We start from the raw sequence: 20798 nt of genomic DNA, 5'->3' as shown, positions 1-20798 counted from the left end.
AAAAAAAACCCTTGAAGCATGATGATTACAGAATGTCAGATTTCCGGAGGAAGTATTAGTAAGCACCAGCAGCGTCTTTAGAAGTTCACAGTGTGTGTTGTTCATCTGCATAGTGTGCACAGCTTAGTTTCCACTTAGAAATCCATGCAGTCTTCTGGTAAACATCCTGATTATGGAAAAAATAGCAAAATTTCACTAACAGAGGATTGTCAAGAAATGGAAGTGTTCCTGCTATGTTCATTTCTTTAGAGACATTACCAGCCATCTAAACCCTAAGCTTAAACATTATCTCTACATATTCTGACTTCATTATTTGAAATTTCGCTATCTTTAATATGACCATCCCCCACTGCAACAGCATTTATATGGCAGAAAATCAGAGGAACCAAACTAGATGCCCTTAAAACAAAATAATAAAGCATTTAAATAGTAAATTAAATCTCTTATGAACACAGTGCAGCGGCAGTAGAGCACATACAGTAGTTGAGCTTGAGCCGAGCTTGTTACTGTAGCGAGGAGTGGGAGGTGAGCCTGTGCTTTTAATAGACATCCTGCCTCTGCCACTCATTCTTGTGCATGCTACTTGATCACAAAAGCTGCCAAATATATCCAGTGGTGGTAAAAGAGGCTGTTGTTGTGAACACGAGCAGGCTATTTTTAGTCTCTGCCAGGAGAGAATATATGATCACGCATTTGATCAGCACAGTGGTTTGCTTACTAAATATCTAAGCTGTGAACAGCATCCTTTATCTTCTAGTCATCTGTGGTATCATGTTAATGGAGTAAGTGTTAATGTATAAAGTGTCGCTGCTCTGGAATGACTCTGTGCTATGTGAAATTCGCAAGTCTTCAGTGCTTGTTTGATAAATGCTATTTTTGGTATGAAAGTGAGCATTTGAGTTGAGATTTAAAGTGTATGTAATCACGGCACATTTGCTCGAGTCACTACATGCAGTAAACAGGATTTAATCTAGTTTTGGTTTGATAGTTTTGACAATATACCACTTATTTACTTTTTACATATGTAAACACATAGACACATGAATTCTGTTATGTATGGTCACAGGAACTATCCCAACTGACTTATGGAATAAGTCATCTATACAGTATGATTATGAAAGGTAAGTGTTTTACATAAGAGCACTGAGTCAGCCCTTCATATTTCAAGAGAGGATAAGCAGAAACTGTTTATTGTAATGTGTCTCTAACTGCTATCCGTTCCCTCTCACCTACAGATTAATGACTGCATCTATCAACTCTCCTGATAAGACCATCTCCTTTGGCACAGCCTCATTACTTTAAAAGCACCAAAACAAAGGCCAGGATTGCCAGACACATGTCACAGGTATAACTTTTCACATGGTAAGAGTTTGTTTCTAGAGTCAGCCATCTGTTTGCCAGTTTGCCTTGCCTGATGTGTTTTTCTGTATGTTTGGAATTTCTGGCTATTTACCCTTGTGGCTACACTATGTGCTTTACCTTTAACGGCTATGGTAAGAATAAAAATCTCTCAGGTTCAGCAACTGCTGTGAAAAATATACTAATTAATCCTGACTGATGTGATGTAAGTGATGCTTATCAAAGAAGCCGCATAATCTTTCTCATAAAGTTGTCGTGATAAAGGTGATGAAACATTTAAAAATATTAAATTCAGTTTTATTTATATTGCATCAAATCACAACATCCATCCCATCAAGACACTTTATACTGGGAGGTAAAGACCTTACAATAATAGAGACAAACCCCAACAATCAGATGCCCTTGTGTGAGCATCCACTTGGTAACTGTGGGGAGGCAAAACTCCAGGCTCGGAGAAGGGGTCCCTTCACCCCCATGTGAGTACGGGGTGTGGGGAACTGAACTGAGAAGGTGCTCAGACATTTACAAGTGAAATAAGGATCCTTATGAATTGTGAATCATGCTAAGCTACATTAGTCCAAGAATAAAAACATGGAGTTGAAAAATGGTCCCTTTTAATTTTTGTTTTGCTGCACAAGCTCATCAACAAATGTTACCATTTTATTTCATAGCTTACACAAGTTAATTCTCACAAACAGATATATTATTTTGTTGAATGTGCTCTACTGATTGGTGGTGAGATTCAGCTTTGTATTGACTGTTTGTTTTTGTATGCAACTCTATCAAAATACTCAAAGTTAGGCATCTGGTTCAGTACATCGAACCAAGCAGCTCGTAACACAAAGAATCCATCAGTGAGGGAGCAGTAATATCTCAGCTACTTCAACACCTCCGTCTCGTTGTTAAGCACATATTTAAATCTGTCAGAAGGAAACTTTGCTGACTTATAAGATCTGGCTAATGTAATCTGTATGACTCAAAACATACCTCTTATAACACCTCCACAAGCCCCAACCAGATGAAGATATAATGAGCAGTGTACTTCAGTGTCCTGAGTCACATATAAATGTGTGCAGATTTACACCAATCCACCTTTATTCATGTCACTGCATTTCTCTGAGCTGTCTGCTGAAAGACTTGTGAGTGACACATCATTTTGGATTCCTGTACCACACTGACCCTTTGGTTTTACTGGCTGCAACACCCATGCCGTGGTGCTGTGTTTTCGTGAGCATGTGTCTGCATTGTGACTGTGTTAGTGCTGCTATAGACTAAGCGCTGTCACAGTATCTTTGACTGTGCTGCCTGTCCTGCTGTTTCTCTGCTTTCCAACCCTCCTCTTGGCCTGTAATGCTATAATGGCAAATGTAATTGTAACATCAATCACTACCAATGACATGTGGCACCAAACAAGTCTACTGCACTTTTACACAGACACACACAGACAGATAAGCATATTACATGCATGTTGTGACAAATGCACAAATATACTGTTTTTCCTTTCAGGTTGAGCAAGAGATCTCGCTCATTCAGAGGAAGATGTCTGACCTTGAGTCAGTGCTCCAGCAAAAGGACATAGAGTTGAAGGCCTCAGAGACTCAGAGGACAATCCTAGAACAGGATCTGGCCACTTATATCACCGAATGCAGTGTGAGTATCTCCAGGGATTATAAGACAGAGACATAGCACTGGAAAGAGTGTGAAATCTATGGAAACATTTGCTAAAAGCAAAACTGAAACTGAACTACCAGGTAAAACGTTTTAGTACGCCTTATTTTGGAGCAAAATCGATTTTTATTAGATTTAACAGGAGATTTTATATTAACGTTTTTTATGATGTGTGACTACTGGAATTAATCAAGCACCAGAAGTGTCTCATGATGGTTGGGAAGTGGTAAGAACTGCTTCTACAAAAACTTTGTATTACTACAATCGCTAGCATATGGGCTGCTTCCTCATATGCATGTGTGTGTATGCCATATATACTATGACTCTTGCTGTCAATTCACTAAAATGCAATGGTAGATGAACAAGATATTGGAAACACTACTTAGCTGATGATAGTACGATTCAACAGCATCCAAAAAGTGAAACGACACCTATTTAACACTAACTATTTATTTCAGGATTTTGATATCAGGTTGATTTATTTTCAGCTGACTATTCCCAACAAAGTGTCAGCTGACTGAACACAAGTTTGTCTTGATTTCAGAGTCTAAAGCGTAGTTTGGAACAGGCTCGTATGGAAGTGACACAGGAGGACGATAAAGCACTGCAGCTTCTTCATGACATCCGGGAGCAAAGCAACAAACTTCAGGAGATCAAAGAACAGGTAGGACGACATTTCGGGTGTCACATTAGGTCAGCTGGCTGAGAGTACGCCTGATGCTGTGGGCTCAGAATTGAATAATTAATGAGGAAATTAGTCAGCTCTCTACTGTTGCAATCATTTTTTGATTTCATTAAGTTTTGTTCTTTTGAGTGAAAAGACTTTTCTTTAGTGACTGTTTTCCCCTTCGTTTTCCAATGAATGCAGTACTTTGCAGTGAAGGGAAGTACAGTATTACATAAATAACGAATTGTTTTTCAAAAAGAACATTTTAAGAGGATTTCATAATGGCAGTCAGATGGAGCAGGTCGAGCCACCAAGGCTGAGTGTGTGGGTTGTGAGTGTTAATTAGACAGGCACATGATGCTGAAACCCCACAGCTAGGGATGGGAATTGATAAGAATTTAGTGAGTCCGATTGCACTATCTATATCACGTGTCGATTGTCATTGGGTTCTCATTGGCTCTGTTTTGAGAGTCAGCACCATCACTAAGCAGCAATGAAGAAATTACATTCATGCAAATGAATTGCAAGCTGTGGGTCAAATGTTTGTGCATGTTTGCTGAGCTATTTCCCCTCTTTGTTGTGATCAGTGAGGAGTTGTTACTCAAAAAGTCATTATTTAACATAATACACGCTTTTATTTTCATGCAATGCAGTACGTTTCTAAATTACTCCCAGGAAAAAGTAATTTGTTGTACTACCTGTTACATTACGTTCATGTTACTCTGTAAAAAGCTGAAACACACTGTCTCATAATCACTATTTTACAATATAAACAACCCCACACACCAACACAAATCCCTAACGAGGACACACATCTCTAAGATCTTTCTCTTAACAGAATACAAAGCTGACCGCACAAAGCAAAGATGAAAACCAGCACAAAAAAGCGATCGCTGCAGTGATTCTGCTTTAGAAACACGAACAGGTAGAAAGGGAGGCTGCAGCCTGACTGCTCATCTGCTTGTTACCTGTTGAAGTTCAGGGTCTGTCTGCATTCACTCAGCTTTCACCCTGGGTTCTTGGCTAGCTTAGCGTTAGCATGCTGTCTTGGCAGATGCTTGCAAAGAAAGTTGTGTTAGCAGCATAATGCGGTTGTTTCTGCCCTGGATGCAGTTTTAAGCTTTATCATTTATCTTGAAGCAATAAAAATAAATGCGCATATCCAAGCTCTAGACTGCATCGCTATTTTCCTCTTCTGAAATCAGCTGATTGTAGCACAAGTGCAAGAATGGATAACTGGGATTGACAGGCAGGGACACTAACAGTTCCAATGAATTGGACTACTGGGAACTGGTTCTTGATTCCCATGCCTACCCACAACAGGCTGTAGGGGTGCAATCAGTATAGCATTACCTACATCATGTGTAGAAATGCCTCATGTTGGAGTACCCTCTTAATGTAAATGATTGTGGTTTTTTTAATCCTTGAAAAACCATTTTTTATACATATATATATATTCAATTTACGGTATATGGATGGAGCGCATGTACAGCGCTTTATTGGAAAAAGGTTTGTTTACCACAAGCCTGAGAAAGAACTCATCAAAGGTTTAGTTTACTCCTCTGTTTGTAAGACCTTGCTTTATTAGGCTGAGTTGATCGTGCAGTTTTTAAGATGTTAAAATACAGTGAGTCTGTAAAGTGCTTCGACTCAGTGAGTCTCTTTGGAATCAAGAATATGTCTGATATCAAATGAGACAGGAGTGTACACACAGCTCTTAATTAATGAAATCAAAAGTGATGAGTGTGTGGCATGTGTTTGTGCGAGCATGTATAGTTCTGCAGGGGTGACGGCAGAACATGAAAGAATGTTGCCAGCTGTGAGAATCAAGCTGATACAAGATTGACAATTTAGGACAAGAGATAAGGAGCATGAAAAATCATCTTCCTGGCATTATGCACCATTTTTTTTCTTAAAAAGCAACCTGTTTTCCTCAGCCTACACTAGTGCCGGTTACCAAGCACTGAATACAGGGAATATAACTGGTTGCCATGGTGATGAGAGCCATATACCTACAAGTGAGGAGAGCGCTGATGCAGTGGGCAGGCTGTCGTGATGAGGTGTTGGGGCCTTAGCTCATACTGTTTGGAAAACAGAAATTTTGACCATCACTTCATATTCTCCTTAAACAAACAGTGATCCGTGTGATGTAAGAGATTGCAAAATACCACTCGGATTAATAAATTGTCTAGAAAAAAAGTGATGGAAGTATTTTCTGGGGGGGAAGAAAATGGAAAAAAAGCTTGAAATGGAGGGTGATATCCTGTCACAAAGCTGTAAAGTCACTTTGCGAAGTGAGGATAGTTATCACATTGTCTTTTTGGAAAGTTACAGAGATGTTGGACACAGAGCAGAATCAGTTTACAGCTTGCTTTTCACGTAAAGCATACTGTGGCCCCGGGGATCCCTCAGCAGGAGTCTGAGGAAGTTGTTTTTGTGTCTGTTTGTTTCTTTTTCTCAACATTCCAGTACTATTATTCATTTTAGCGTGTTACTGTGCAGAGCTCAGACTGATAACCTGAGAGTGCAGTCAGTGTCACTGAGTTAAGTTAACAGCAGTGAGATTAGGGTTGTGGTTGATTGTGCTGGGGTACTAAAATATCAAACATTATTAGGTGTTTTCTTTTCAGTTTTCTTCTTATATGGAAGCCCTTCATGGATAAATTCTGACTAAAATAAAAAGAGTTCAGACTACACTGTCAAATTTGTGAGGGTTTTCTGCTGCTCGTGTGTATTATACGGCTCTGTGTTCCCACTGGTGCCTCCCAGCAGGGTATTTACACCAGCTAAATCCTGCATTTCATCTTGAATAGCATCTGTCTCCCACGCTCTGTCACATGACTGCAGTGTTTATCACTTTTGTGCAAAAAATCATGCAGTGTTGGATCAACAAAGAGAGATTGGGGATAGATTCATTTACAAAGAGAAGAACTCTGTGCCAAAGCCAGGAAGACCTGCAAACATATAGAAAGAGACAGTTTCGCTGAAGATACAAGAGTAAATAAGACCCACAGAAAAGCACACGGTTCCTTTTTTCTGCTGTATCAACAAAAAAACGTTAGAAGTCATGAAATTTAAGAAAGTACCAAGAAAGAGCGCATGTACTGTGTCTGCATATATACATAATAGAATACTGCATACAAAAAATGTTAGACTTTAAAAAACCCTGCCCAACAATGGTTTGAATTTAGTTTTGCTCCTAATAGGTCCGTCTGTGGAACAGTCCCAAACTAAGCCATGAGATGAGCGAAGATTTTGGCCAGGACTGAGTCCTGTTGACTTTCATTGTTATCAGTTGCAAACTCATGCAAGTTTCAAGAGCCTAACATTTTTCTTACTGAGTGGAAATAACTAAAACAACATTTAAGACAAATTCGATTAAAATTTTAGTATAGCACAAAATCACAACAATGGTTGCCTGCTTTATATTGTAATATATTATTATAATAGAGAGAAAACTAATAAAGTAATGAAGAGAAAACCCACCAATCACACAATCGCCTACAACATAAGCAAGCACTCGGCGACAGTGGGACGGAGAAACTTCCTTTTAACAGGAAGAAATCTGAGGCAGGACCAGGCTCAGGGAGGGGCGGGGCCATCTGCTGCGACCGGTTGGAGAGAGGTGAGGAAAGAGGTGCGTCAAGGAGAAGTGCTCAGTGCATCATGGGAAATCCCCAACAGCCTATCGCTATTGCAGCATAACTAAGGGAGGATTAAGGGTCACCTGATCCAGCTCTAACTGCAAAACTAAAAAAAGGAAGAAAAAAAGATTTAAACCTAATCTTACAAGTAGAGAGAGTTTCTGTCTCCTGAATCCAACCTGGAAGCTGGTTCAATAGGAGAGGAACATGAAAGCTGAACACTCTGCTTTTAAATATCCTAGGAACCAGAAATAACCCTGCACTCTGAAATGCTCCATTAGGCTGATATGGTACAATGCGGTCCAAGTAAGCGCACCACCCAAATAAAACTAAAAACGCAAGGTTTGAAACATCAGAACACAATTCAGAATCAGAATTTTTACCTCTAATAAGGTGAAAATTGCAAACTACCTTAGAAACAATACATTTATGGATCCTTACGTATTTGTCTTGTGAAGTGAGCAAGTAGGAACAATTTAATGTCATTAATTTGCTTCTTTTTCCTGTTTTTTTCCTTTGAGTTTATCAATTCTTAAAAAAAAATCCGCATAGAATAGAAAACAGATTTATTTATTTACTTTTTTGTTTGTTTGTTTGTTTGCTTTTTTCTTTACAAGTAAACACAGATTTGAAGATCTCAGTCTTTAGGGGTTTGAGGGTGTTAACAGTGGCTTCCTTCATTGCATCAGCTCGTCTAAGTTTTGAATGTCATGTCTTGTCTCAGAGTTTTTTTTCTGTGCAGGTGTGTGAGCCACAATTATGTTCCATCTCAAGAACAGACCGCTGCTGTGATTCAGCAATTCACAAGCTGTATTTGTTTAGCACACTGAAAGCTTTCTTTTTCATTTCTTTAGGCCAAATCATCGTTCTGCTAAAGAATTACTGAAATTGGAGAAACATTTCTAACCCATAATCATGATTATTGTCACTATCCAATGGGAGATGTACCTATGGATCCAATGAATTGTCACTATAATGGAAACTGCCTTGCTTTAATGGAGCCAAAGTGGTCATGGTGGAGGCAAATGTTTACTTCAACATGGTGCCAAACCAGCTCAGTGATGTTTTTCTTCCTGGCCCACAGCAGTACATTCTGACAATGTGGGGACTCTTCGGATCACCATGTCTGATGCTGTGTGCTTCGACATAGACCAGTTTTAATCTGCGTCGGCTGAGCACCAATGCTCCCTGGATGCACAATGATGCTAGTTTTTATTAGACTGACAAACAGGCTGATGTACCCTGTAAGCAGATGAGGTGGTTAAAATTAGATTTGTTATGCAGTGACTAATTACTGTTTAACAGACATCTGCAAATGACTGTGGCCGATCATTGTTTCTACATTCTTTTCTCCTTTTAACGGTCTTTTCATAAATGTTTATTTTCCTCTACTATGTGATGAGTTTTGAACGTGTGCCTGGGACTGCTATAAATGATGCAGTGATCTCTAACAAGGACATCTTCTTCAGGTTCTAGTCAAACAATGTTAAGGTTGTTTGAGAAAGCGTGCAGTATTTGCTCTAACCAAATATGCTACACTGGAATGAGGACAATCTTAATGGATACTAAAAATATAGTTACGTTACCTGGATTAAGTGCTTATGATTAAGATATTAAATCCTTGCAATATTGTGCACAAGTATTAATTCAACCCTCATTTGTTCATTGCTTTGCTTCTAAGGAAACAGAGCTTCTTGCGAGTGTTTGTCTTTGTTGTCTACAGTATGTTCAACATGTTTTAGTAAGCTTTCATAAACCTTTAAGAAACCTTATTTCAAAGTTGAATCCTGTCACTGTGCATCTGGAAAGCCCTATTTGTCACCCTGTAAAAAAACCATTTGTAAAAGTCCAATCGGACAATGCTCCCAGCTTTCTGACTGTAGTTTGGTGAAGCCCAAATTTTGAAAAACATCACCGTGCTTCCCTTGTGATGATTTAGATTCAAGTCTGAATTATGTGAGAGTACCTAATTTGGGTAGATGTGGTGTTGGGTCAGCATTTTGTGGGACTACTTGGACCCTTTGCTTAAATTTCTGTTTGTGTTCAGCTTCACTTATCCAGTCATCTAAGGTTTCTCTTACCTGTGTGTAGGAATATCATGCCCAGCTGGAGGAGATGCGAGTTTCCATTAGACAGCTGGAAGAGGACCTGTCTGCTGCCCGTCGCCGTAGCGACCTTTATGAGGCAGAACTGAAAGAGTCCCGCCAGGCCAGCGAAGAACTGAAGAGGAAAGCTGCAGAGTACCAGCACAGGATTCAGAAGGTCTGCACTGGAACTAAAGCTTTTAATGATTCAAAGGTTTTAGGAAGGCATCAAACTGTATGAACAGTTGTGGTCAGACGTTTGCATCATGGGCATGAATGTCATGGTATTGGGGGTTTTGATGATTTCTTTGAAATGTTCTTTCTCCACATTGTTAAGCAGTGATTGTATGGCATACATCTGTAATGGCTAAAACACAAGAATTGGGTGCCCAAGTTTGTGGACTACATTTAAAGGCAGGTCAGTTACAGGAAACCAAACAATTGTGCAACTTTCTAAGGGGCATTAAACCAAATATTAGTGTGGGTGTGTGCATATATTTGAGCCTAATTTTGACCCTTAGTGGATTTGATGAATGCTATGTAAACTACTGAGCATACCTGTAATCTGGCTGTTGGCAATTATAGCGCTCACAGTGACAGAGCAAACACATGATCGTGATTTGCAACTTCTCACTTTTCTAGTAAAGTAGTGATCATTTCTCTTCCTGACCTTCATCTTCACAGGCCAAAGATCAAGGGAAAGCAGAAGGAGATGAGACGATCACCAAGTTGGAGAAGGTAGCTCATGAAGTTAATTTATTCGTGATAAAACTGTGTGATTGGTGAGGGTGAAAATTTATTCTAGGTAAAGACACTGAAGAGTTTAAATGACTTTAATGTGGGATAATATTTTTTCCCCTTTTTAGACAAATACTGAACAGCATGTAAAGATCCAAGAGCTACAGGAAAAACTCACCAAGGTAAAATATTTTTGTTTAAAAGACCAATTAATAATTTATTTGAACTTGTATCCTAAATGGAAGAGATGCATCAGTATTTTTGCACTTTGAGATGATTTTATAAACTTTTCATTACCCTTCCCAACCCCCTCCTTCCTCTCTCTGTCTCTTGATTAAACTTTGGTCTCTTGTCAGATGTAGGCTATTGCCAGGGAATGATTAAAGAGTTACTGATTAATAATCAACAGTCAAACATGCGAACTAAATGTGAAATAATTAACATGTAGCATGTAATTTTCTTAAGGATTTGGTATGAGCAATATAAAGTAGTTTATTTAAACATAAGAAAGAGAGCAAAAGTTTGGTTATTCCTTCTAAATGTTTTCCATCTTTTCCTTGTAATTACTAGGCATTAAAAGCAAATGCTGAGGCTACTGACCTCCTTCAGACTACAAAACTGGCCAAAGAGCGCATGGAGCGGGATCTAGAGAGGCTCCAGAATAAGGAAGACTCCAGTGACAGCCTACGCAGACGTCTCCGTGAGACTGAGGTACACACACACAAACACTGCTGTCACAGACACTGTACACATGCACAAAGACTTTCATACATGCGTTCTGGGTTTTTTCTTGCTATTCTGTGTTTTCAGTCATTCGTAGATTTGCACCGTCAAAATTTCTGTGTTAAAAGTCTTAAATAATCTGATAGAAGCACAAACCTGTTCTGTAATGAATCGTTGCTTGTCAGAGAGGTTTTGTTTTGGGATTTGATTATTTCCTGGTTGTCGGGATCTCCCCCCGCTGTCCAGTTCTTGTGAGTGACACCAGATTAAACTAGACAAAAATGTCTGAGCTCAACAAACATTTATTTTCTTTAGTTTAAGGTCTTCAGTCTGTATCCATTATGTAGTGACTGTGTGGTTTTGGACAGAAGGACATTTATTGTGATTGTTCCTGTGAAACTAACCAGGCTGCCTATTACATTTTACTACATGATCACCGAGTGGCTGTTTCTGTATACAGTTTTATTCCAGGCCACATTCAGGTGACTGCCTTAACATCTTTTTTTTTAAAGCAGCACATTCCTTTTTTAAGCCTTTTGTCCTGTTTTGACATAAAAAAAAAATGTAAGGATCTAAATCAGGATTGTTTGGACAAAATGATTAGTCCTTTAACAAAATTTAAATTCCAATTTAGATTTTATGAAGCAAATAAAAAATAAAACACTCCAGTGTGCAGACAATCAGGCACCAGCAGCATAGCTTTAGTTTTAGCATCATGTAAGTTTTAGTATCTTTCTGAGAGTACTAATCTGAATCTGAATGCACTGCTACGTCACACAACTGTCGTGATAAATTAATGACATAAATTAAATGACATAAATATGCAGTCATATAGAAGCTCTGTTTGTAGGGTCTTTTTGTTATGACCGTATCTTAGTACTTCTGTAAACAGCATAACTTAGAGTCAGAGAAAAGAGAATATGCAACAAGGTCAAATTTATACAGCTCCAAAGATCTCCTACACCTCCCAACATGAAAGGAAATGAGCTCTGTGGAACTTTAGTTGGGAGTAACTTGAAATAATGAGATAGAAACACAGCAGAGATGCATCCCTAACAAGCCAACTGGGTGTGACCATTACAGTATGTCGCCAGTTCTTCCTTGAAGTGGAAATTTAAAGTTAATTGCTGTTCTTATAATTGTGTGTTATGTCTAGATAGCAAAAAAAAGCACTGTTTTAGAGCATTAATTCTTTTGACTTGTGGATGAATTTGAAAAAATCATTGCTACTTTTTGTGCATAACGTTTGCTTGTTTTGTGTTATCCAGGATGGCAGGAAGACTCTTGAGAACCAGGTGAAGAGGCTCGAGATTGTTGAGCGCCGGGAGGCCAAACTGAAGGATGAAATCCAGAGCAAGGGCCAGCAGATTCAGCAGATGGCAGATAAGATTCTGGTAACCCACCTTTCATCTTTTGAGCAGAGCAAAATGAAGAAGGAGGTGTGAAATAAACAGAACTCATTGTCATCATTGCAAAAGAAGTGCAAATTTACATCTAATATTTTTACATATGCAGTGCTCAGACACTCCAGATTTTGTATTTTAATTGCCTTACAGCTGTGATACAACCAGGCCAGCGCTTTGAATCCGTTTACATCACCAGACTGTGTGTGATCAGATCTCTCTCTAACTTTTCCAATAGTTTTGTTGCACCTGTTATGAGAAATTACTCCTTTATTTCCATTATTTTCTGCATTATCAGCGTCTGAACTGTGTGCCTGAGATGAAAGTATTAAGCATATCCACTCAGAGCTGACAAAACCGTTTCAAACAGACAGTTTAGAGGACTGTGAATCATGAGCTTTTGACTCACAACGATTATAGGGAAATTAATATGAGCAAGCACAAAATACATGCAGCCATCTGAAAAAAAAAAAAGGTTTTACAAGACTCTTTGGTGTCCCGTGAAAAACTAAGAACACCTCGTACTATTCATATGAATTAACAAGGTGAGTGCATTTGCTGATAACCAAACGCATCATTAACATTAAGAGATGATCAGGAAGTGTGAGCACCTCCATAAAAGCAGTTTTTTGCCATGTTGCTGATCTGGATGATTCATGTGTTTATTGTCACAATGCCATAACAGTCCCCTGAGTGTGAATATTACGCAAATTCATATATTGTGCACTGCAGATTCACCTGAAATCAGACCGTGCAGTGCTCAGGAAAAAAACAAAACAAAAAGCTGACAGCACAATTTGAAAAAAGACTGATCACATAGGGAGTGTTGCAGCTGGAGAAACCACAAGACAGCTGAAACAATGTACTTTGGGCAGATGAGACCAAAGATGACGTTTGGCCATGATGCTCGACACCACGTTTGGCAAAAACCAAACACGGCATATCAGGACAAACACCGTATACCAGCTGTCGAGCACGGCGGTGAGCAGTGATGATTTGGGCTTGCTTTGCACTTACAGTGCAGACCAAGAACTCTGTGTGCCAAATTATTCTAGATTTGAATGTGAGCCCATTTCTCTGAAGCTAGGTAAATGGTAACTGGACTGGCTTTTCTACTCTACCTGAGTGCTCAAAGTGCTTTAACTCATTCACCCATTCACACAAGCACTTAAATAGTTTCTGTCTTTCTAACTAACATTCACACGCCAGTGGATGCATTGGAGACCAGCTTGAGGTTAGTATCTTCCCAAGGATACTGGAGATGCAGACGGAAGCAGCCATTGATCAATACACCAACCTTCCCATTAGTAGACGACCTGCTCCACCTCCTGAGCTACAGCCACCCGTTGACCAAAACTTGTTCATGTAACAGGACAATGATGCCAAACACATCAGCAAATTTCTAAGAGAGAGGCTGAAAAAAACAGTCAAGGTTTAGTAATGATCTAGTCATGATCAATCTGATTGAAATGTTATACCTCAAGAGAGCAACGCCGTAAGGAAGAGTGGGCCAAAATTCAACCACAATGATCTGAAAGACATACAGAAAGTGATTATTTGAAGTTATTGCTGCTAAGGGTAGATAAGGCACTAAATTATGGGCATGTTTTCTTGTGAAAATGTTCTGGTTCCCGTGTCTGCTTGTGACAATCAATAATAAAAGAAGTCCCTTTTAAAACTCTGAGAGAGTCACAAAGCTTCTCCATTTACTTTTGATTAAAAAGAAGTCATAGAAATTGACCTTTTGCAGCAGTGTGTGTGAGGTCCACCTGTGCATTCCCTGCTGCCTCTCAGCCAAAATCTGTGCTATTAATAAAGCCCAAAAAAGAGAGGAGATGACGCTGGAATCATTGATATAAATGACTTTGTGTTACCTGAGCTCCTCTACATCCATAGTAACAAAGACAAGGAAATTTTACACTGTAATCATTGCATTTTAATACTAATCTTTCTCCTATATTGTATGAGGGATTAAAAAACACCTGTGTGTTGGTGATTGAATCTCTCGCTGACTACCAGAGACCACAATCAACCAGAGCAGAGCTAAATAAACAGTTGTTATAATTATATCTCAAAGCTCTCAAAACCTGCTGGTGAGCAGCAGGAACCATCGCTTATTGTGATTAGGTGTTAGTGATTTTGAAGTCCTTTGCACTGCCTCTAACAAATGTATGAGTTGTGTTTTGTGATGAAATGCTTTATGCATTACCTTTATGCCAGAAATGATGGCTACTTTAGCGTTTGCGAGCATGGCTGCTGATGTCAACATGAAGCAAGTGACCTATTTGTATTTTGTGTAGGAGCTGGAGGAGAATTTGCGAGAGACTCAAGCCACAGCCCAGCGCCTGGAGACTCACCTGAAACAGAAAGAGAAGCTCTACGAAGACAAGATAAAGGTTCGACTTATAAATATGTGCACACAATCATATACGCAGACCCATTGGTTTGATGTAAAACACCATGCAGAAATGTCCTGATAAACTTGCTGGAAGTGCTCTGTCTAGTGGTCGTGCCTTAGCCGGGGTGCTGGGAAGAGCAACAATATGTCATATTCAAATTCATATTTTACCCTGTTAAGTGATATCCCGGCTATGGGTCTGTGGGTTGCCTGGCATTGAGCAGGTGCTAGAGGCCCAGATGAAGGCGGACATGGCCGATAAGGAGATGCTGGAGTCCAGTCAGAGCAAATATGAGGAGGAGGTGCGGGAGAAGTGCAGCATCATCAGTGAACAGAAGGCGGTAAGAACTGACCAGCTTGGGAGCACTATTTCAGGCGTATTTTAATATTTATCACACTGACATAGATTCCATGTTTGGAATAATGATTGTATAATTAAAAAGCACAAAAATCACCCTTAATCCGATCCCAGGAAGACCAAACTAAATGTTTGTTAAGCGTATGTTATAGCTTCCACATTTTCTTTTCAGACAATAAATGCAATGGACTCAAAGATGAACAGTCTGGAGCAGAGAATTGCTGAACTATCTGAGGCCAACAAACTAGCAGCTAACAGCAGTATCTATACCCAGAAAAACATGTAAGTACCCCAACATGCGAAGACATAGCTTCATCACATGAATTATTTATTTTGTATTATTTATAACTTAATTTATTTGTAGTATTCTTCCTAGATTACGCATTGTGTTCTGCAATTGTTATTGTGCTCCATAATAACAATAAAATACAATAATAATACAATAGATACAAATACGCTTGTAAGCTTGTCCTTTTATTGTGTCAGGGCAGAGTGAAGCAGCAGCTTGTGCGCAATAATATCTGGAAGGTACTTAATTCTGACCTTGCCGTTGCTACATGGCCTTCTATTTAACCTTTTGCACATTTTGATGTTTTGTCTTGCCAGGAAAGCCCAAGAGGAGATGATCTCAGAGCTTCGCCAGCAGAAGTTCTACTTGGAGTCTCAGGCCGGGAAGCTGGAAGCTCAGAATGCCAAACTGGAAGAGCATCTAGAGAAAATGACTCAGCAAGAGCAAAGCAATAAGAGCCGCGTGCTGGAGCTGGAAACCAGGCTCCGAGAGGTGAGGAGACATTAGAACAGGTGCAGGATATCTCTGCTGATAGATGGTGGTGGATTTTCCAACTGTGTGACAACACTTTTCTTTGTATTTGCTCTGTTCCCTGTCTGTTTGTCACAGCACCATCCGCTTCATAGAGTCTTTTATTTATATGCTTTATTTTGTACATATGAAGTAATCTTACTTAATAATATTATAGAGTATCTGCACAGATTTTTTTATCAAAGCATAAAAGGCATTTTTGAATATTAAATAGACGAAGCTGTGCAGTAAACCTCTTCCATCTGTGTTGATCTGGCTCCATGTAGTATAAACACACTTGCGTGGAACTGTGTCCCCGAGTGTATATTGAGGAAATAATTATAGTGTAGTATATATATCGTGACCTCTTGGGGAAGCAGGTGGTGCATATAAAATAGTTGTTTGATGGTAATATATGGACTAGAGCTGCTAAGTTGGACGTTGAAAAGGTAGGGACCATTTGATGTGCAGTGCATATTATGATATATGGAGTTTGGGATCCAGTAGCATAATGTAGGATACGTCTAGATGAACAGAATCAACTTTTTGGGATTTAGGATACAGGATATTTTCTGTAGTACTCCATTTATCTCCATAATAGCTTGTAATTTGAATTTCCCCGGGCCATAAAAGTCTCACTTGCTATTGTCTGACTGTGTCAGATGTTACAAAAAGTGAAGCCTAATAACTGAAGGCAGTCAGACATGTGTCAGGTGTAATGCTCTCACACCGAGGTGATGTCAGCATGTGTCTGACTGTGCTGGGGATGTATCGCCTCCTCCTCCTGATCCTGGTCTTTCTGTCTGCTTTTGTAGATTGGGCTGGAGCATGAGGAACAAAAGCTGGAGATTAAACGTCAGGTGACAGAGCTGACCCTTTCACTGCAAGAGCGTGAATCTCAGATCAGCAACCTGCAGGCAGCTCGCCATGCCCTGGAAAGCCAGCTGCAGCAGGCTAAGACCGAGCTGGAGGAGACCACTGCAGAGGCCGAGGAGGAGATAACTGTGCTCAGAGTAAGAGAAATGGAAAGGAAAAAAAGTAGCGAAGATGCTGTGTCATTGATGTTGTGTAATGTAGGCAGTAATATCTGTCCCTGCATCTCTCCTGTCATTCCTCCTAGGCACACAGAGATGAAATACAACGCAAATATGATGCCTTGAGAGACAGCTGCGCGGTAAGCTGCTCACACCCTTATTTTTGTCGTTCGCTCTTTACAGGAATAAACAGCTCTTCTGGCACCGAACACCAGCTGAATCATCGCACTAGAAGTAGCCTCGTTTCAGTCCATATGTGTTTCTGTCACTCTTGGATGAATTAAAATTTAAAATCATTTGACTCCGTGTCACTTTTAACACCTTCCCCGTTTCATCACGTTTGTCTACCTTGCTGGTGCTCTTTATGGAGATGTAAAGCTGACTGCATAAATGTGCATCCTTAAATATGAGCAGGTCTCCACCCTGTTTTCAAAACATTATGTTTCTGGTCAAAGTGAGAATTGTTATTCCAGACACAATTTTTACAGTAATATTAGGCTAACTCTCAGAACTGTTTGTTGCTTTCATGGCACCATTGTGCGCATTAACACAGAAACTAAGTGAAACTCCACTAACCAAAGTTAGCCCTACTGAATCAGAAAATAATGCCCTCTATTCGGTGATCATTGCTATTTGGGAGCTCCAAACTTTTTTAGATTTATTTGCTTTACGTTGTTATGAATGAACATTTCCTGGTAACTCTTTGGTTTACTAACACAGGATCTTGTGACATGTGACTAACCTTGCGAAATTATGTTGTCATTTTTCAGGTATTTAGGTGCCGTCAAGTTTATGTAGCTTGAATAAATACCAAAACCGTCACAGTCTTCCTTTATCCCATTGCCCTACTTTTGAGATCCTCCCACTCACAAACTGTTCAGAAAGCGACAACCATAGATTTAGCTGGCCAGTAGTCAGGCAAGCACAGCCAAATTCAGCAACAAGCAGAGCTTGAAATGCCACTCTATTTTTTGCCCTGCTGACTTGCAGTGTTGGTTTAACCATTAGTCTGTGGAGCATTTTGGAGGAGAACAGGATATCTGGACAACTGTGAGCCAAAGTGTCATTTAATTTAGTGAGGTCTCCCGGAAATTATTAATGCATTATGGTGTGCGTTTTGTATTATGAGAGCATTGTAGCGACTAGTCACCGGATGTGGGAGCTCATGATGTTTTCACTGCTTTATGATCTTTTTAAAAAATCTGTATTCATTGAGGTTCATAGCATATCTTCACTTTTTTAACATTGTAGTTAATCAATTGTATATTATAGGATTATAGCTGAAGCCATCATGGGTGTGTTAGACTGCTGTGGGCAATGTTTAAAACTGATAAAGACTGCAAATTCATTGGATGTAGTTATATATTGCCTGCATATCAGCATTGCATTTACACTCTATAGCATTCACACTGGTCACTGAAAGAAAGATCCTCCTCTGTGTTTTGTAGCAGAGGTAAACAGTAAATGATATGTTAATTTTAATCAGTGAAAGTGTGTGACAGCCACAGATTTCACAAACAGCACTGAGCAGTTTGTATTCAGCAGCGTTGAGGATGCAGATCTAGATGTGATTTACCTTAGCTGTTTAAGTTGCTCTATAGATTTGGTTGACAGATGATTGGAATAAATTGCCAGATCACCGCTGCACTCATTCCACTGTTGACTTCTAGCCTTGCCTTAAGAATTTAGTCGCTGCTGTCAGTCCCCTGCCGAAAGGGAGCAGAAGCACTGAGTCAGTACAGAACAGGCAGCTAATTTATGTACTTAAAAGCTTTGCCTCTTCCCCCCTGCCACCTTGAAATTCTGTGTGGTCCCCTTGTTCCCACAAGAGCTGAGAATAAGGGGCTTTTAACAGACAGCCTCGTATAACCCTCATCTCTTTACAGTGTGCACTGTAGTCATGGCTGATTAAAGGAACAGACCGATGCTGATGAAATGATTATTCTCATTCTGAATGCTACTTGGGTTGAAACAGCAGCATAGAAAAATGATTACTGCATTACATCACTAACCCAGATATCTGCATCATGTAATCATGCAGCAGTAGAGTTGAGATTGTGTGGGGTGTTAGGTCAGCTGTTATTGTGGAGGAGCAACGATCTGAGCATTATATGCACAACAGCACCAAAACTTTTTCTTATGTGCGAATTGTAAAATTAACATTTTTATTACTTTTCTCGAACATCCAGGAATTCTGCTTTTACAGTGTAGGTACACACTGCCTTTGGAGCAACAAAAACACTGTGTAAAGTGTCACATTACAGGGGTACATTTTAGTTGCAGATGGATACTGTGTATGTATTCAGCCATTTAAATGTGAAATATGAATGCTCCCTTTACTCTGTAGGTGATCACAGACCTGGAGGAGCAGCTGACAACATTGACTCAGGAGAATGCAGAGCTTAACCGTCAGAACTTCTACCTGTCCAAGCAGCTGGATGAAGCCTCTGATGAGAGAGAAGATCGACTGCAGCTCAGCCAGGATGTGGACAGGCTGCGTCGGGAGGTGGCTGACCGTGAAATGCACCTTAACAACCAGAAACAGGTGCTGACTTCTGATGATGGTGTACAGTCCTAAAATGCAGATGGGTTTGTGAACCCTGAATAAAAACAGAAACTTAGTTACCAGAAAGCACACTGAACCTCTACTATTAGCCCAGAGAGATGTTTTAATCAGATTCAAGAGGCTTGTTGAATCTCTTGTTAGGGTTTCACCTGACTCAGGATGGGGTTTTAGAGGGCGACTACACAGGCCACTCACATGTCACCACATACAGTAAATACATTACTTTTTGTTGTTATTTTCCACTACAGTAAACATTAATATCTATTATTCTTAAAAATAAAGCCCTAATTTCAAAAAAGGTGTAAAATCTGAATAAAAATGCAACGATTTGCAATTCTCATAAACACATATTTCATTCACAGTTGGAACATAGGAATAAAGAAATGGTTTAAAATGACAAAATTTTACATTTTAAGAAAAATAATCACTCATTATGAATTTGATAGCAGAATGCATATGTAAACACTGGGTCAGGAGGCATGTTTATCACTGTGTGGCCATCCCTCTTCTTTTAACATTAGCCTGTAAATCACTGCGAGCAGCTGCTGGACTTTTGAATGAGGAAACTCATCCAACTGTTGTGTGATGTAGGATCCTTTGCTCAGCGGTCCTGGGTCTACTTTGTTGTGTTGTTTGTTTCTTGAGCCCCAAATCTTTTCAAGCCTGTATTCAGCTTTTAGCACTGATGGTGCCTTTCCAGATGTCCAAAGACATAGGCAGTGATGCCCCCCATAATAAGCTGAATGGTCCCTCTCCTCTTAAATCTAGTTGATGTGGTGTCCATATTTTCCAAAAAGAATTTAAAAGTTGGGTTTGTCTCACCACAGAACAGCTTTTCACTTTGCACAGTCTATTTTAAATGAGCTTTGGACCAGAAAAGAGAACATTTGTGGAAGTGTTTCAGAATCATGTCTCTTTTTTTAATGGTAAATGGACTCATTCTTATATAGCACTTTTCTACTCAATCTGAGCACTTCCATAAGGAAGCTTCCTATCTAACGTTCACATACATTTATACTCTGACGGACGCATCTGAGAGCAACATGGGGTTAGTATATTGCCCAAGGATATGTGCCAGACGCACGATCTGATATCCTCGTGTTGGTGTTGTTCCCACATCATCATAATAAATGTTGTTCCAGGTTCAACATTGCAAGTGACCAATCACATTGTTGTGACATCATATGTTTGTGACTTCAGAAAAAAACGCATTAAACAAAAAATCTACTTAACTTGCGAGAAACTGCCTCCGTCCGCCGATCCAGCAATTTGAATTCTTTGCATTTCATACTGTTCTTTAATAAACGGTAAGCATAATACATATTGTCCTTGCAACATTGGAATTTCATAAATGAAT

The 20798-nt window shown here is 39.6% G+C and overlaps 1 protein-coding gene across 5 annotated transcripts in view; it reads left to right on the top strand.

Moving 5' to 3' along the window:
* LOC102311736 (citron Rho-interacting kinase) overlaps nt 1-20798 on the top strand; it is a 49827-nt gene that overhangs the window by 3319 nt on the left and 25710 nt on the right. For 4 of the 5 annotated variants that reach the window (XM_014339483.2, XM_014339481.2, XM_014339485.2 and 1 more), the window contains exons 2-16: nt 1236-1345; nt 2866-3009; nt 3572-3691; nt 9430-9600; nt 10107-10160; nt 10289-10342; nt 10731-10871; nt 12152-12277; nt 14587-14682; nt 14909-15025; nt 15215-15324; nt 15649-15823; nt 16657-16854; nt 16962-17015; nt 19223-19420. In XM_014339483.2, coding sequence (XP_014194969.1) covers nt 1337-1345; nt 2866-3009; nt 3572-3691; nt 9430-9600; nt 10107-10160; nt 10289-10342; nt 10731-10871; nt 12152-12277; nt 14587-14682; nt 14909-15025; nt 15215-15324; nt 15649-15823; nt 16657-16854; nt 16962-17015; nt 19223-19420 — 1767 coding nt within the window. In that variant the 5' untranslated portion in view covers nt 1236-1336. Of the gene's footprint in view, nt 1-1235; nt 1363-2865; nt 3010-3571; nt 3692-9429; nt 9601-10106; nt 10161-10288; nt 10343-10730; nt 10872-12151; nt 12278-14586; nt 14683-14908; nt 15026-15214; nt 15325-15648; nt 15824-16656; nt 16855-16961; nt 17016-19222; nt 19421-20798 lie in introns of all 5 variants that reach the window. The other variant, XM_014339482.2, reaches the window with a different exon arrangement.

Source organism: Haplochromis burtoni, unplaced genomic scaffold, assembly GCF_018398535.1.
Source record: "Haplochromis burtoni strain Fernald_Lab_line unplaced genomic scaffold, NCSU_Asbu1 Contig_293, whole genome shotgun sequence".
Taxonomy (NCBI): domain Eukaryota; kingdom Metazoa; phylum Chordata; class Actinopteri; order Cichliformes; family Cichlidae; genus Haplochromis; species Haplochromis burtoni.
Note: the sequence above shows the minus strand (reverse complement) of the source record. Positions and strands in the feature narration are given on the sequence as shown.